The sequence below is a fragment of the Ranitomeya variabilis genome, chromosome 2 (assembly GCF_051348905.1).
Source record: "Ranitomeya variabilis isolate aRanVar5 chromosome 2, aRanVar5.hap1, whole genome shotgun sequence".
In the NCBI taxonomy this organism is placed as follows: Eukaryota; Metazoa; Chordata; class Amphibia; order Anura; family Dendrobatidae; genus Ranitomeya; species Ranitomeya variabilis.
The window spans coordinates 253,685,481-253,700,833 of record NC_135233.1 but is presented as its reverse complement, the minus strand read 5'-3'; the positions used below and the strand labels follow the sequence as shown (position 1 = coordinate 253,700,833).

At 44.2% G+C, this 15,353-nt stretch overlaps 1 protein-coding gene across 3 annotated transcripts in view; it reads right to left on the bottom strand.

Moving 5' to 3' along the window:
• AK8 (adenylate kinase 8) overlaps positions 1–15,353 on the bottom strand; it is a 104,975-nt gene that overhangs the window by 28,897 nt on the left and 60,725 nt on the right. For 2 of the 3 annotated variants that reach the window (XM_077284639.1, XM_077284641.1), the window contains 5 exons: positions 10,539–10,620; positions 9,198–9,269; positions 8,678–8,878; positions 7,131–7,262; positions 4,919–5,008 (listed from right to left, as the gene is read on the bottom strand). In XM_077284639.1, the coding sequence (XP_077140754.1) occupies positions 4,919–5,008; positions 7,131–7,262; positions 8,678–8,878; positions 9,198–9,269; positions 10,539–10,620 (577 nt within the window). Of the gene's footprint in view, positions 1–4,918; positions 5,009–7,130; positions 7,263–8,677; positions 8,879–9,197; positions 9,270–10,538; positions 10,621–13,708; positions 13,775–15,353 lie in introns of those variants that run through there. The other variant, XM_077284640.1, reaches the window with a different exon arrangement.

Below are 15,353 nucleotides of genomic sequence, written 5' to 3'. Positions count from 1 at the left end.
CATGATCGGTGGTGGTCTAGGTCAGGATCGGTGGTGGTCTAGGTCAGGATCGGTGGGTCAGGATCGGTGGTGGTCTAGGTCAGGATCGGTGGTGGTCTAGGTTAGGATCGGTGCTGGTCTAGGTCAGGATCGGTGGTGATCTAGGTCAGGATCGGTGCTGGTCTAGGTCAGGATCGGTGGTGATCTAGGTTAGGATCGGTGCTGGTCTAGGTCAGGATCGGTGGTGATCTAGGTTAGGATCGGTGCTGGTCTAGGTCAGGATCGGTGGTGGTCTAGGTTAGCATCAGTGCTGGTTTAGGTCAGGATCGGTGGTGATCTAGGTTAGGATCGGTGCTGGTCTAGGTCAGGATCGGTGGTGATCTAGGTTAGGATCGGTGCTGTCTAGGTCAGGATCGGTGCTGTCTAGGTCAGGATCGGTGGTGGTCTAGGTCAGGATCGGTGGTGGTCTAGGTTAGGATCGGTGCTGGTCTAGGTCAGGATCGGTGGTGATCTAGGTTAGGATTGGTGCTGGTCTAGGTGAGGATCGGTGGTGATCTAGGTTAAGATCGGTGCTGTCTAGGTCAGGATCGGTGGTGGTCTAGGTCAGGATCGGTGCTGGTCTAGGTCAGGATCGGTGCTGGTCTAGGTCAGGATCGGTGCTGGTCTAGGTAGCCGGATCCCCAGTGGTCATTGTTTGAATGCTATTATCATATATAGTCTTCATGGGACATCCTCTTGAAGAACTGCTGTGATATTTTTTCAGTGTAACAGCTATACCGCAGCGTTCTCCAGCCCGACTCTCGTATCCTGGGATTTGTAGCTTTTGGTGGAGACCACTGGTACAGCGGGAGTGGAGGTTGCATCTGACAGGGGCCCTAGGGGCCCCTCTGTCCATGCAGTGCTATGACTTCTAATACTTGGGTTGCAGAAGCACTTTTTTTGCTTTCATATTGACCCTCATGCTATTCTACTGCAGTCCTTTATAAGGACTAGAATTACTCCAGACTAACCCTTTCCTTAGCTGCACAGTCAGCGTCCGAATACATAATAGGTAAGTCTTCCCCATACATTTGGGGTTATATAAAAGGTGGGAGATGAGAGTAACAGGAGCTGCTTTCCACGCTTTTCTTTCCTTGATAATAAATATAAATATATATATATATATATATATATATATATATATACACATACATACACACACACACACACACACGCATACACACACAGTTATATATAAAGGGATTTGCACTGCAGGGCTCTGAAATCTAGTGAAAAATTAAACTCAACACATAGAAAGTGTCCTATTTCCACTTCAAAAGCTGAGAAGCAACCGAGCTCTTCCCAACTCATCTTCAAACGCCCGGCGCCCTAGAAAGTTTCCAAATAAAAAAAAAAAAAATAGGAAAATAAGTTTTTTTTTTTAAAGTCTCTTGTTCCCCCAAGCGCTGTAGCTGTTACTGGAGCTGCTGTCTCTCCTTCTGCTAATTATACCCCTGTGTGTCTATTAATCAACTGGTAAATTATTTACACAGCCGAGTGCTGTTTGCAGCTCATACACCTGCAGTATGGAGCACGAGAGGGTCCCCACTGAGCCCCCCCATCACTGGCTACAGACGCTTTCTTCTTTCTCATCCTTCTGCTCCCCCCCCCCCACAACAACAACTATCAAACACATCTGGGGGGAAAAACTTCACAGTGCGAACCTGCAAGGTCAAAAGGGCTGCTAAAATGAGGGAAGTGGAACAGGGCATGCTGCGGGCGCAGGACCTTGGATGGGGCACTTAGCGGGTTAGGAAGGAAAACACGAGCGAACGCTGCAAAGAGGAAAATCCAGAAAAAAGAAAATTTTCTACAGAGACTTCCTGATTACCGAGTGCACAGTCTGCAGTCAACGTTCCCTTAACCCTTTTTGGCAGCCAATGGGGTAAGTAGAGGGGCCCGTCAGAAATAAAGGTGTACATAAACAGTAGATGCTAAGAAGGTGCCCGTTCTCACCAGATGTAAAGGAAGGTGCCCGTACACATCAGATATAAAGAAGGTGCCCGTTCTCACCAGATGTAAAGGAAGGTGCCCGTACACATCAGATGTAAAGAAGGTGCCCGTTCTCACCAGATGTAAAGGAAGGTGCCCGTACACATCAGATGTAAAGAAGGTGCCCGTACACATCAGATGTAAAGGAAGGTGCCCATATACATCAGATGTAAAGGTGCCTATATACTGTATATAAGAGAAAAGTTGTCCGAGCTCCGCTCACATTCCAGCAGGACTGGTAACGTGTAAGGGGAAATGCTGACTCTCCTGGTAGAAGATATAGGGGAAGGAAGGATTGCACAGGCTGAATTACAACATGCCCAATCTTGTGCTCTTACAGGTGATATGTCACCACCAAAGGTGTCTGGCCGCAGCTTCCTACCCTTTCCCCAATTGTAAGATATACTACATGCTACATGCCAAACTGAGCGTACATGTGTGGAGAGGCGGGCAGGACGTGTATGACCAACTTTAGCCATCCAAACCAGATGATGTGGGTGAGATCCGTTAACCATCTAAAGTGAATCTGATCCTCCACTGACTGAGGGCAATGAAGACTGGGCATGTTGGATTTCCATATGTCCACTCATTTGCATCTGCAGGTGCCAGAGGTGCAAGCTTCAGGCCGGCGTCACACTAGGCGTATGAAAATACGGTCCGTTTTTTACGGCCGTAATACGCAGTAATTGTCCCAAAACACTGTTCCGTATTCAATGCGAGGATGCGATTTTTACGCACAAATTTATCCGTGTGTCATCCGTATGGCTTCCGTACGGCGATTTTTTTCTCGCAGGCTTGCAAAATGGACATATCATGGATCCATCGGCTCAAATATTCTTAAAAACATATATACAGTATATATATATATATATATGTCAGTGAGACACACACATATATATATATATTTATATTTAATTCAACGCTAGATAGCAGAAACGCCGGTAATTCAATTGCCGGCTTTTCCTATCTCCTTCACAAATCCGACAGGATATGAGACATGGATTACATACAGCAAACCATCTCATATCCCTTCTTTTATTACATATTCCTCTTTACTAATGTAAGAAGTGTCTCTGTGTAAAATTTGGGGGCTCTAGCTATTAAATTAAAGGGTTAAATCCCGGAAAAAATTGGCGTGGGCTCCCACGCAATTTTCTCCGAAAGAGTGGTAAAGCCAGTGACTGAGGGCAGATATTAATAGCTTAGAGAGGGACCATGGTTATTGGCCCCCCCTGGCTAAAAACATCTGCCCCCAGAAAAGGCACATCTGTAAGATGCGCCTATGCTGGCACTTAGCCCCTCTCTTCCCACTCCCATGTAGCGGAGGGATATGGGGTAATGAAGGGTTAATGTCACCTCGCTGTCACGCTCGAGCGTGAGATAATATTCTGAAAAGTTCCCACGGTCGAGTTCATATGAGTTCATCCAGCAGGGGGCGCATCACCGCGACTCGAGGTAACTACAGTACATTCCCCTGCCTTCCGTTCATTCACCAAGTTTTCATTAAAATACTTTTTAATAATGTGTGTGTGTTTTATTAACCATTTCGTACTATTGGATTAATAATGGATAGGTGTCATAATTGATCCATTATTAACCTGGCTTAATGTCACCTTACAATAGCAAGGTGACATTAACCCTTCATTACCCATATCCCACCGCTACACGGGAGTGGGAAGAGAGAGGCTAAGTGCCAGAAGAGGCGCATCTTACAGATGCGCCTTTTCTGGGGTGGCTGGGGGCAGATGTTTGTAGCCGGGGGGGGGGGGCAATAACCATAGTCCCTCTCTAGGCTATTAATATCTGCCCTCAGTCACTGGCTTTCCCACTCTGGCGGAGAAAATTGCGTGGGAGCCCACGCCAATTTTTTCCGGGATTTAACCCTTTAATTTAATAGCTAGAGCCCCCAAATTTTACACAGATACACTTGTTACATTAGTAAAGAGGAATATGTAATAAAAGAAGGGATATGAGATGGTTTACTGTATGTAATCCATGTCTCATATCATGTCGGGTTTGGGAAGGAGATAGCAAAAGCCGGCAATTGAATTACCGGCTTTTCTGCTATCTAGCGCTGAATTAAATAAATATAAATATATATATATATATATATATATATATATATATATATAAAAAGGAAAACAGCACAAAAATAAGAAAAAATGGGCTTTAATGCCTGAATGGCGAGGCAACGTTTCGGATATAGTATCCTTTCTCAAGCCATAGGGCTTGAGAAAGGATACTATATCCGAAACGTTGCCACGCCATTCAGGCATTAAAGCCCATTTTTTCTTATTTTTGTGCTGTTTTCCTTTTTAACATCTATTATTGGAAGCCATTTGAACATTGGCTGGGAAAGCTCTGCACTACAGTTGTGGTAATACGGGATGTTGTTCCAATTTTGATTCATATATATATATACATATATATATATATATATATATATATATATATATATATATATATATATATATATACCTATTCTGTGTGTAGACATTTATTCTACCTATTCTATCAGTGTGATTTTACTGTACACCGCACTGAATTGCCGGCTTTTCTATAGAACACCGGTGCGTATTTCTCGCAAGTCACACGCATGGTCCGTGTGTAATCCGTAATTTTCTCGCCCCCATAGACTTTCATTGGCGGATTTTTTTGCGCAATACGCTGACAAACGCAGCATGCTGTGATTTTCTACGCCCGTAACATACCGTATATTACGGATGCGTAATATACGGCAGATAGGAGCTTCCCCATAGAGAATCATTGGGCCGTGTGCAATGCGTATTTTCTGGACGTATTTTCTGCGTTCATACGTCCGTAAAACTCGCTAGTGTGACGCCGGCCTCACAGTCCTTGTGGCGTGGGTAATAATGTGACCCCACCAGTGTATTCGCCGCATACAAACCTTGCTGTTCATTCTCGATGTACGGTTCAATGAGCAGTCCGATTTTCGTCTGGTCAGCCACAGCTTCCTTCAGGACCTGACCACAGGAAACTGTTAATGCAGAGAAATGACAGGTAATGCCAGTGTCTAGGACACAGAAATATTTCTGGGGGGTTGGTGAGTGCTGGTCACACCCCAGTGCTCCTGAGAGTAAAGCGGACCGTGGGCATAATAAAGGGTAGCCTTATGTAATGTCTGAGTGTGTGCACCTCCAGGCATCGTGCCGTGGGGGGGGGGGGGGAATAATCGTTTCCGTATTACAGCAGAATATCAGTGTGGACCAGGAGCGGTCTGTGTATACAGTGCCTTGTGAAAGTATTCGGCCCTCTAGAACTTTTCAACCTTTTCCCACATATCATGTTTCAAACAAAGATTCCAAATGTAAATTTTTGGTGATGAATCAACACCAAGTGGAACACAATTGTGAAGTTGAACGAAATGTATTACTTTTTGTGGAAATTCAAAAACTGAAAAGTGGGGCGGGCAATATTATTCGGCCCCTTTACTTTCAGTGCAGCAAACTCTCTCCAGAAGTTCATTGTGGATCTCTGAATGATCCAGTGTTGTCCTAAATGCCCAATGATGATAAATATAATCCACCTGTGTGTAATCAAGTCTCCGTATAAATGCACCTGCACTGTGATAGTCTCAGAGATCTGTTTGAAGCACAGAGAGCATCATGAAGACCAAGGAACACAACAGGCAGGTCCGTGATACTGTTGTGGAGAAGTTTAAAGCCGGATTTGGATACAAAATGATTTCCAAAACATTAAACATCCCAAGGAGCACTGTGCAAGCGATCATATTGAAATGGAAGGAGTATCATACCACTGCAAATCTACCAAGACCCGGCCGTCCCTCTAAACTTTCATGTCAAACAAGGAGAAGACTGATCAGAGATGCAGCCAAGAGGCCCATGATCACCCTGGATGAACTGCAGAGATCTACAGCTGAGGTGGGACAGTCTGTCCATAGGCCAACAATCAGTCGTACACTGAACAAATCTGGCCTTTATGGAAGAGTGGCAAGAAGAAAGCCATTTCCCAAAGATATCCATAAAAAGTGTTGTTTAAAGTTTGCAACAAGCCACCTGGGAGACACACCAAACATGTGGAAGAAGGTGCTCTGGTCAGATGAAACCAAAATCGAACTTTTTGGCAACAATGCCAAACGATATGTTTGGTGTAAAGGCAACACAGCTCATCACCCTGAACACACCATCCCCACTGTCAAACATGGTGGTGGCAGCATCATGGTTTGGGCCTGCTTCTCTTCAGCAGAGACAGGGAAGATGGTTAAAATTGATGGGAATATGGATGGAGCCAAATACAGGATCATTCTTGAAAAAACCTGTTGGAGTCTGCAAAAGACCTGAGACTGGGACGGAGATTTGTCTTCCAACAAGACAATGATCCCAAACATAAAGCAAAATCTACAATGTAATGGTTCACAAATAAACGTATCCACTCCAGGTGTTAGAATGGCCAAGTCAGAGTCCAGACCTCAATCCAATCGAGAATCTGTGGAAAGAGCTGAAAACTGCTGTTCACAAACGATCTCCATCAAACGTCACCGAGCTCGAGCTGTTTGACAAGGAAGAGTGGGCAAGAATTTCAGTCTCTCGATGTACAAAACTGATAGAGACATACCCCAAGCGACTTGCAGCTGTAATCGCAGCAAAAGGTGGCGCAACAAAGTATTAAGTTAAAGGGGCCAAATAATATTGAACGCCCCACTTTTCAGTTTTTGAATTCCACAAAAATGTAAAATAATCAATAAATTTCGTTCAACTTCACAATTGTGTTCCACTTGTTGTTGATTCTTCACCAAAAATTTACATTTGGTATCTTTATGTTTGAAGCTGATATGTGGGAAAAGGTTGACAAGTTTAAGGGGGCCGAAAACTTTCGCAAGGCACTGTATCTATAGGAGAGCGTCCAATCTCCGAGGCTCCCATATCCAGTAATGGCGCCGGCGTAGTAGATTATAGTGTGATTGTACAACCCTGGCCCCACTGCACGGATGATAGTGGATCATGTCTGTGCTCATATATAGAAGCAGAATCTGCTGTGCAGGAAAACGATTGCTGTCCTGCAACACCAGACACAGCCACTGCACAGGAGTGGCACCATTTCTGGAACTAAAAGCCAGAAGCTCATAGCGCAGGACTTACCATTCACGATGTCGTATTTCTGTGCCAACAACGCCGCTTGGAGGCTCCTTCCACTGCCTGGGGGTCCGTACAGCAGTATACGTGGTGTGTAAGGGGCCAGAGACCGTGGCTTGCTCAATACGAATGTAAGAACTGTGGACAGAAACACAAGCTTGTTAGTAAATCTCCTGGTGGCTGACAGCATGCTGGGGGTTGTAGTTTCTTAACAGCTGGGGTGCAGCAGGTCGCTGGACAATGGAAGGGCTGCAATGCCAGATACAACTATGGATGAAGGTGCTGCTGCTTCCACCTAGGATAAGGAATCAGGGCAGTGAAATTGTCACTAAAGGTAACTTGGATCAGACCCCCATCGTATCCCGCCACCGCTGCCTGTTTCTTCCTCGGATCGAGTGCAGACAGCAAGTGCTGCTTACAAATGGGGCTAATTTTCGGTAAATAACTGTAAGTTAATTAGGAGTAATAATCCCCCAGATGATCTGCTCAGCTAATTAACTAGAATAAAGAAGGACTGTGAAGCTTGCGATGCCCCGGGAAACATCTACTGAGGATTTCCTAGAAGACACACTCGCCTTTATTTTCCCTGCTTTCCCCATCCCTAATTTATTTGCCTCCATTATTAATTAATAGTAATTAATATTCAGGCGCCCACATCTTTATTTACTGATTTCTCCATGAATTCTTAATGAAAGATGATATCAACTTTTAGATGCAATTAAGCAATTTGGAAATTAATTAAGAAGGGGTGCGGCATCCATATTCATTCTTGGGGCTAGGGGGGCTCTGTGTACGACACAAATTTATGGCAAGGGGTCAAGAAAGAACGAAGGATACAATTAAGAGTGCAAGATGGTGGTGCGAGACGGCAACTAGGACCTCTGGCCTCACAGCTGTTCTTACCAAGTCCTCTGCGGCTAATGTCTAATAGGGCTGCTGCCAGCAGGGGGCGCAGCATGACATGACCGCAACGGTTGTGCAATCTTCCAGTATGGCTGCTGCAGCAGGTCCATATTTTCCAGTTAGTGTCCTTTTAGCCTCAGTCTGACCTGTACATAGCCATGTAACATTTATTTAAAGGGGTTGTCGCCTTTCAGTAATTCCTATTCCCTGGGACCAGTTTGTTATAGTGAAAAAACAAAACAAAAAACACCAACACATTTTACTCACCCTCCCCGGGTCCAGCGCTAACTCTCTCCCGCTGTTCCCAGTGCCTGATATTGGCTACAGTGCTGATGACACGTTGACATCAGCACTGCCGCTGCAGACAGTTCCAGACACCAGGAGCAGCAGTGGAGAATCAGCGCTGGACCAGGGGAGGGTGACATAAGTCAGTTTGTTCTTTATAACTAGGATTTTCTAAAAAGAGGTATCTTCTTAATACTGCATAGGAAAGCCCAGCAGACTGCACTTCCTTACACAGAGGATCGCCACATAAAATGTATAAGGCTTTATTGCAGTGGGTGCCTGTGGTGGTTGGCCGACGTTGCCACTGTCGGGGATACACCCCTGAGTGTACAAGCATGGCAGCAAACGCAGTGCACAGCCCTTACCCTGTGAGAAGACGTCCATACACGGCTGATCGGCATTGATCTTCTTGTATATTTTGGGGAACGCTCGCAGAATTCCCGGGATGTTGCGCTGATATTCCAGCAGCCTCTTTCCAGTCTCATGTTCCGAGATTCCCGCCGGTTCCACCAAATTCCTTTGCACTTCAGGGTCTTCGGGCCAATCAAATGTGGTGTGGTAGATCTCTGCAAAAAGATAAAAGCAGACATGGATGGGTGAGATTGCATGTCCTTCACTGACAGGTATCGCTGTGTAACATAATCAGCGTCTCTGCCTATTCTTATAGACTCCCTCGATGGGCACCCTAAGGTTTCCAAAGGGGGAATAGTCAATCCAAAGACATCAAGCAATGGAGCGTGAAGAGGGCTCTTCTCACATTGTGCCCTGTATAGTCAGAATGCCACACAGCACAGGACATGATGAGACTTGTAGTCCGATCTGTTGCAGATCGGACTACAACTTGCAGATGTAACATGTAAAATATCTAGAAACCATGGTGCCTACCTCCAGTGCTGGGGTCAATCCTCTTCCCCATATTCCTCTCGATCAGGACAATATCCGGAGCGTCCAGGACCACTGCAGAGAAGGACAGATGAGACGCATGGATTAGAAGCCCATAGACATACATAATCTGACAGGGGCCACCTCAGATAGTCCCGTATTGATAGAAGGGTGCTCAAATATGAGCTGATCTCATGGGGCAGAAAAGGTGAATCCCGCAGCAAGAGAATTTTTTAGTGCAGCGCCTCCTGGGGCTGAGGGAGAGGGATATTTTGTTGTCTGATCCAACACCCTAAAATGAGAATATCTCACTTTGGGGTTGTTACATTGACGAAGTGTTATTCTTATGGCAGGGATCGACCGAAGAACTGCAGACATTTATGCACACTCCAGATGTCAATGAGATGAACATCAACCTCGCCTGTAAATCAGGAAGATCAGACACGAATTTGGCTATTCTTCTTAATGTAGATGAATTAGGATGCATTCAAACAGATGTATATAGAAAACCAAACACTGTGAATGCTTTATGACATCCAAAAAAACCCTATAAATGGCATACCCGTGGGTCAGATCCTGCGAATCAGGAGAATCTGCTCTAGGGTCATGGACTTTGAAAGGAAATCCAACAACTTAAGAGAATGATTCTCGAATAGAGGACATAATAAAGTTATTCAAAGAAGTTATCGGAGAGCCAAATGTTCCAGATCTGATCTATTACATCAACCATACAGTAAAAGGGATCCCAAAACAGTGAGATTTAGATCATCGTATAGCTCAAGAAATCAAGAGGTGAGGAGAGCTCTAAAGAAACCTTGGGACATCTTACAAATGGATCATACACTTACTAAATACTTTCCAAAAAATCCATCAATTACTTATTAACGGTCAAAAAATTTCAAGGACATTTTAGTTGAAAAACAATTATGATAAACAGAAAAAGAACTGGATCTTTGGATCAAAATCTTGTATTGATACAGGAAAGATATATGTCTTTGTACCATGTATTCTATGCCTGATGAAGGGACCTGAGTAGTCTCGAAAGCCTGCAGTTTGTTACCATCTTCTCAGCCATTAAAAGTTATCAATTACTGAGGACTCTCAATATCAATCACTGGGGACTCTCAATTCTACATATTTTTATATTGTATTGAACATTTTTAGGTTGTATGTCATTACACAACTACTTGTAAGATCAATAGGAATAATAATAATAATAATCTTTATTTTTATATAGCGCTAACATATTCCGCAGCGCTTTTTAGGAAGTCTAGTAATGAGTGGACATGTCGGGTCCTCCAGTGGGGGAGCGCCTTTTTGTTCCTGTTCCAATGCAGGACTCACCAATGTGATCTGGAGATGTCCCATTCATTTGTAGAAGTAATCCCTGTTCTCTAGTCCGGGGAAATCCTTCCATGACCCAACCCTGAAAGCAGAAGCACAAGAGTCAGAGACCAAAGGCAAAACTAACAACAAGACTTATGTCTAATAACAAACCCCATACTGAACAATAAAGAAGTCAGATGTAGAAACATGAAGATACGCCGCTCCTGGACTGTCTGCAATCACTATTCTGCTGGTGCAGTCACCGTGTACATACATTACATTACTGGTCCTGAGTTACATCCTGTATTCTACTCCAGAGCTGCACTCACTATTCTGCTGGTGCAGTCATTGTGTACATACAGTACATTACATTACTTATCCTGTACTGATGCTGAGTTACATCCTGTATTCTACTCCAGAGCTGCACTCCCTATTCTGCTGGTGCAGTCACTGTGTACATACAGTACATTACATTACTTATCCTGTACTGATCCTGAGTTATATCCTGTATTATACTCCAGAGCTGCACTCACTGTTCTGCTTGTGCAGTAACTATGTACATACATTACTGATCCTGAGTTACATCCTGCATTATACGCCAGAGCTGCACTCACTATTCTACTGGTGCAGTCACTGTGTACATACATTACATTACTGATCCTGTACTGATCCTGAGTTATATCCTGTATTATACTCCAGAGCTGCACTCACTGTTCTGCTTGTGCAGTAACTATGTACATACATTACTGATCCTGAGTTACATCCTGCATTATACGCCAGAGCTGCACTCACTATTCTACTGGTGCAGTCACTGTGTACATACATTACATTACTGATCCTGAGTTACATCCTGTATTATACCCCAGAGTTGCACTCACTGTTCTGCTTGTGCAGTAACTATGTACATACATTACATTACTGATCCTGAGTTACATCCTGTATTATACGCCAGAGCTGCACTCACTATTCTGCTGGTGCAGTCACTGTGTACATACATTCCATTACTTATCCTGTACTGATCCTGGGTTACATCCTGTATTATACCCCAGAGCTGCACTCACTGTTCTGCTGGTGCAGTCACTATGTACATACATTACATTACTGATCCTGAGTTACATCCTGTATTATACTCCAGAGCTGCACTCACTATTCTGCAGGTGCAGTCACTGTGTACATACATTACTGATCCTGTACTGATCCTGAGTTACATCCTGTATTACACTCCAGAGCTGCACTCACTATTCTGCTGGTGCAGTCACTGTGTACATACATTACATTACTGATCCTGTACTGATCCTGAGTTACATCCTGTATTACACTCCAGAGCTGCACTCACTATTCTGCTGGTGCAGTCACGGTGTACATACATTACATTACTAATCCTGTACTGATCCTGAGTTACATCCTGTATTATACTCCAGAGCTGCACTCACTATTCTGCAGTCACTGTGTACATGAACATACAGTTGAAACTAGGAGTTTACATGCACTATATAAAAAGACACATCTGCATGTTTTTCTCAATATCTGACATGAAATCAGAATAGACTTTCCCCGTTTTAGGTTAATTGGGATTACCACAATTACCAATATTTGCCAAATGCCAGAATAACGAGAGAGAGAGGATGTTTTAAGACATTTTTATTACTTACTGCAAAGTCAAAAGTTGACATACACTAAGATTACTATGCCTTTAAACAATTCTGGACTGCCCATATGATGATGTCATGTATTGATAGTTTTTTTTGGTAACACAGAGACACACCTGTGGATGTTTTTTAATGCACACCTGAAACACACTGCTTCTTTGTGTAGCATCATGGGAAAGTCTCAAGAAATCAGCCAAGATATCAGGAAGAGAATTGTGGACTCGCACAAGTCTGGCTCATCCTTGGGTACAATTCCAAGATACCTGAGGGAGCCTCGCTCATCTGTACAAACAATTATATGCAAGTACAAACAAGATGGGAATGTCCAGCCATCATACCACTCAGGAAGGAGAAGGGTTATGTGTCACAGAGATGAACGTGCTTTAGTCTGACATGTGCATATCAACCCAAGGACAAAAGCAAAATACCTTGTGAAGATAATGGCAGAAGCTGGTGAGATTGTGTCAATATCCACTCTGCCAGGAAGAAGCCATTACTCCAAAAGAAACATAAAAAAGACACATTAATGTTTGGAAATGCACACAGGAACAAAGACCTTCATTTTGGAGACATGTCCTGTGGTCTGATGAAACTAAAAATGTTGGGCGTAATGACCATCGTTTTGTTTGGAGGAAAAAGAGAGACGCTTGGAAGCCTAAGAACATCATCCCAACTGTGAAACATAGGGGTGGCAGCATCATGTTGGGGGGTTGTTTTGCTGCAGGAGGGACTGGTGCACTTCACAAAATAGATGGCATCATGAGAAAAGAAGATGATGTGGCAATACTGAAGCAACATCTCAAGACATCAGACAGGAAGATAAAGCTTGGGCGGAAATGGGTCTTCCAAATGGACAATGACCTGAAGCATACTGCCAAAATTGGTAACAAAGTGGCTTAAGGTTAACAACGTCAATGTTTTGGAGTGGCCCATCACAAAACCCTTATCTCAATCCTATTGAAAATTTATGGGCAAAGCTGAAAAGGCTGGTGCGAGCAAGGCGACCTACAGACCTGGATCAGTTACACCAGTTTTGTAAGGAGGAAAGGGCCCAAATTCCAACCAAGTATTGTGAGAAGCTTGTGGAAGGAGATCCCAAATGTCTGACCCGAGTCATTCAGCTTAAGGGCAATGGTACCAAATACTAATGAAATGTATGTCAACTTCTGACTTACTAAAGTAATAAAAATGCCTTACAACATCCTCTCTCATTATTCTGGCATTTAGAAAATATTAATAATTATGGTAATCTTAATTGACCTAAAACAAGGAAAGGTTACTCTGATTTCATGTCAGATATTGAGAAAAACATGCAGATGTGTTTTTTCATATAATGTATGTAATCTTCTGGTTTCAACTGTACATTGCTTGTTTCACAGCTATGTTGACTGTCCGCCAGCTTGCTGACTGTTTCCAGACTGTAACTCAGGATCGGAGAACATCAGACATGCTGAAAGCTGTGATTTCCTTCCCTCCACCAGTAGAAATCCATGGGTTGGGGGGGAAGGAATAAAATGAATGCAAGCGATGAATACTTACAGAGGAAGACGGAGCTCAACTTTTCCAGTTAGAAGCAAAAATAACCCCCCGCCACCTCCGCAGGTCTCCGCTATACTCCGAGCCACGAGGTGTTTGTACCACAACAATTATGGAGAAACCTCTCGGCAATTTGCTTTCAGGAATCACAACCTGAGGCTTCATGCATATTAAACGGCACGGTGATGGCGGTGGTTGCCAGTGATTATTTTGTGTATATTTTAGATATTTCCCGGGGTCTGGGGGTGCGCACGGTCGTAAATAAAGAGAAAAAAAAAATCAATCAATCCTTTAATTAGAATATATTATGTGGCGTCTTGACACATCACAGCGCAGCGTCTCCTCCACCGCCGCGCCGCCGCGCTTTGTTCACTACAGGTTAATTGATATTCTGATGTGCTTCGTTCCTCTTGCTGGCGCTGGCTCCAGACCCCCAGTGGTTTGGTTCTGTTTCATCCCACATCAAAAAACCGTATGCTGGGGGCGCCCTCAACTCCAAGCTGGAGGTCTCAACAGCTGCAGCGAGCCGGCGATCACAGGAGGGACGCGCTGTGAGCAGATGTCACACATAAGATGAAATCCAGCCTTATAAATATATATGTATGGACAGTCGCAGGTTACTGGCGGCTGGGGAACTGCGCCGGAACACTGAAACGCCACAACCTGACTCACAAACAGACTGCCTTATGTGCCGGCGGGAATGAGCGTGGCATAATCTTATGCTGGCAACCGCGCCGCGCTGTCTTCTACGTCGTCTGTCGGACGCAGTAACCTCAGGAGGCCGGAATCTGTTTAAAAAAGTTTGTAAAGTTCATTCCAGAATTTTCACCATTTTCAAGATCTCTGCAAACTGTCAGTGAATGGCGGTATAATAACTTCCCATCAAGAGGTTAAAAACATATCGTCATGCCTTCTGGGATAAAGTGCATGAGATGCGGCCTCAAAACATAGGTATGATATATATATATATTATTACGGCACGGCTTCAAAATGGAGTAGAAACAGCAGAACGATTTTGCCGTCTTACCTGCCAAATCGTGCGACAGACTGACGCTTACCCATGCGCTGATTTGTCATAAAATCATACGTCGTGTTTAATAGATTACCCCAGACTGTCACTTCCCTGGACACCCCCATTAAAGGTGCTTACAGCGCCTACATATGGAAGTTATGGGCCAGTTTATTAAACTCAGAGGGTCCCTTTAAGACTAAAGTGGTTACATCACGGGGTTAACGATGAACAGGTAGAGAGTCCTGGACAGGAAATATGTATAGAAGCGGAGTTCCCTTTTCGGTAATAAAACTTTTTGGCAAAACTTTTTAAACTGCTCCTCAGACCTCTCCAGGGGTCACTTAATGGTTAACACTCGCCGTAAGTCATGTCCGATGGTAATGAAGATCCATCAAGAAGTGACAAGGCAATGGCAATAACTTCCATCATGCACCTATAGCCAGGTTTATTCTTAGCGGAGCCGTACAGCCCAGTGCTCCTTCTCCAGCGATCGGACGGGCATGCGGGGTCTGCACGAGCCCCTGTAGACAGACTAGTCATCCGATCTGCCAATGGCTGCGATATGTTTCTTGCTTTCGCCTGGTGCCATGATACCTGACGGCGGTGCTTGTGCGCACCTCGGCACATTTCGTAGAG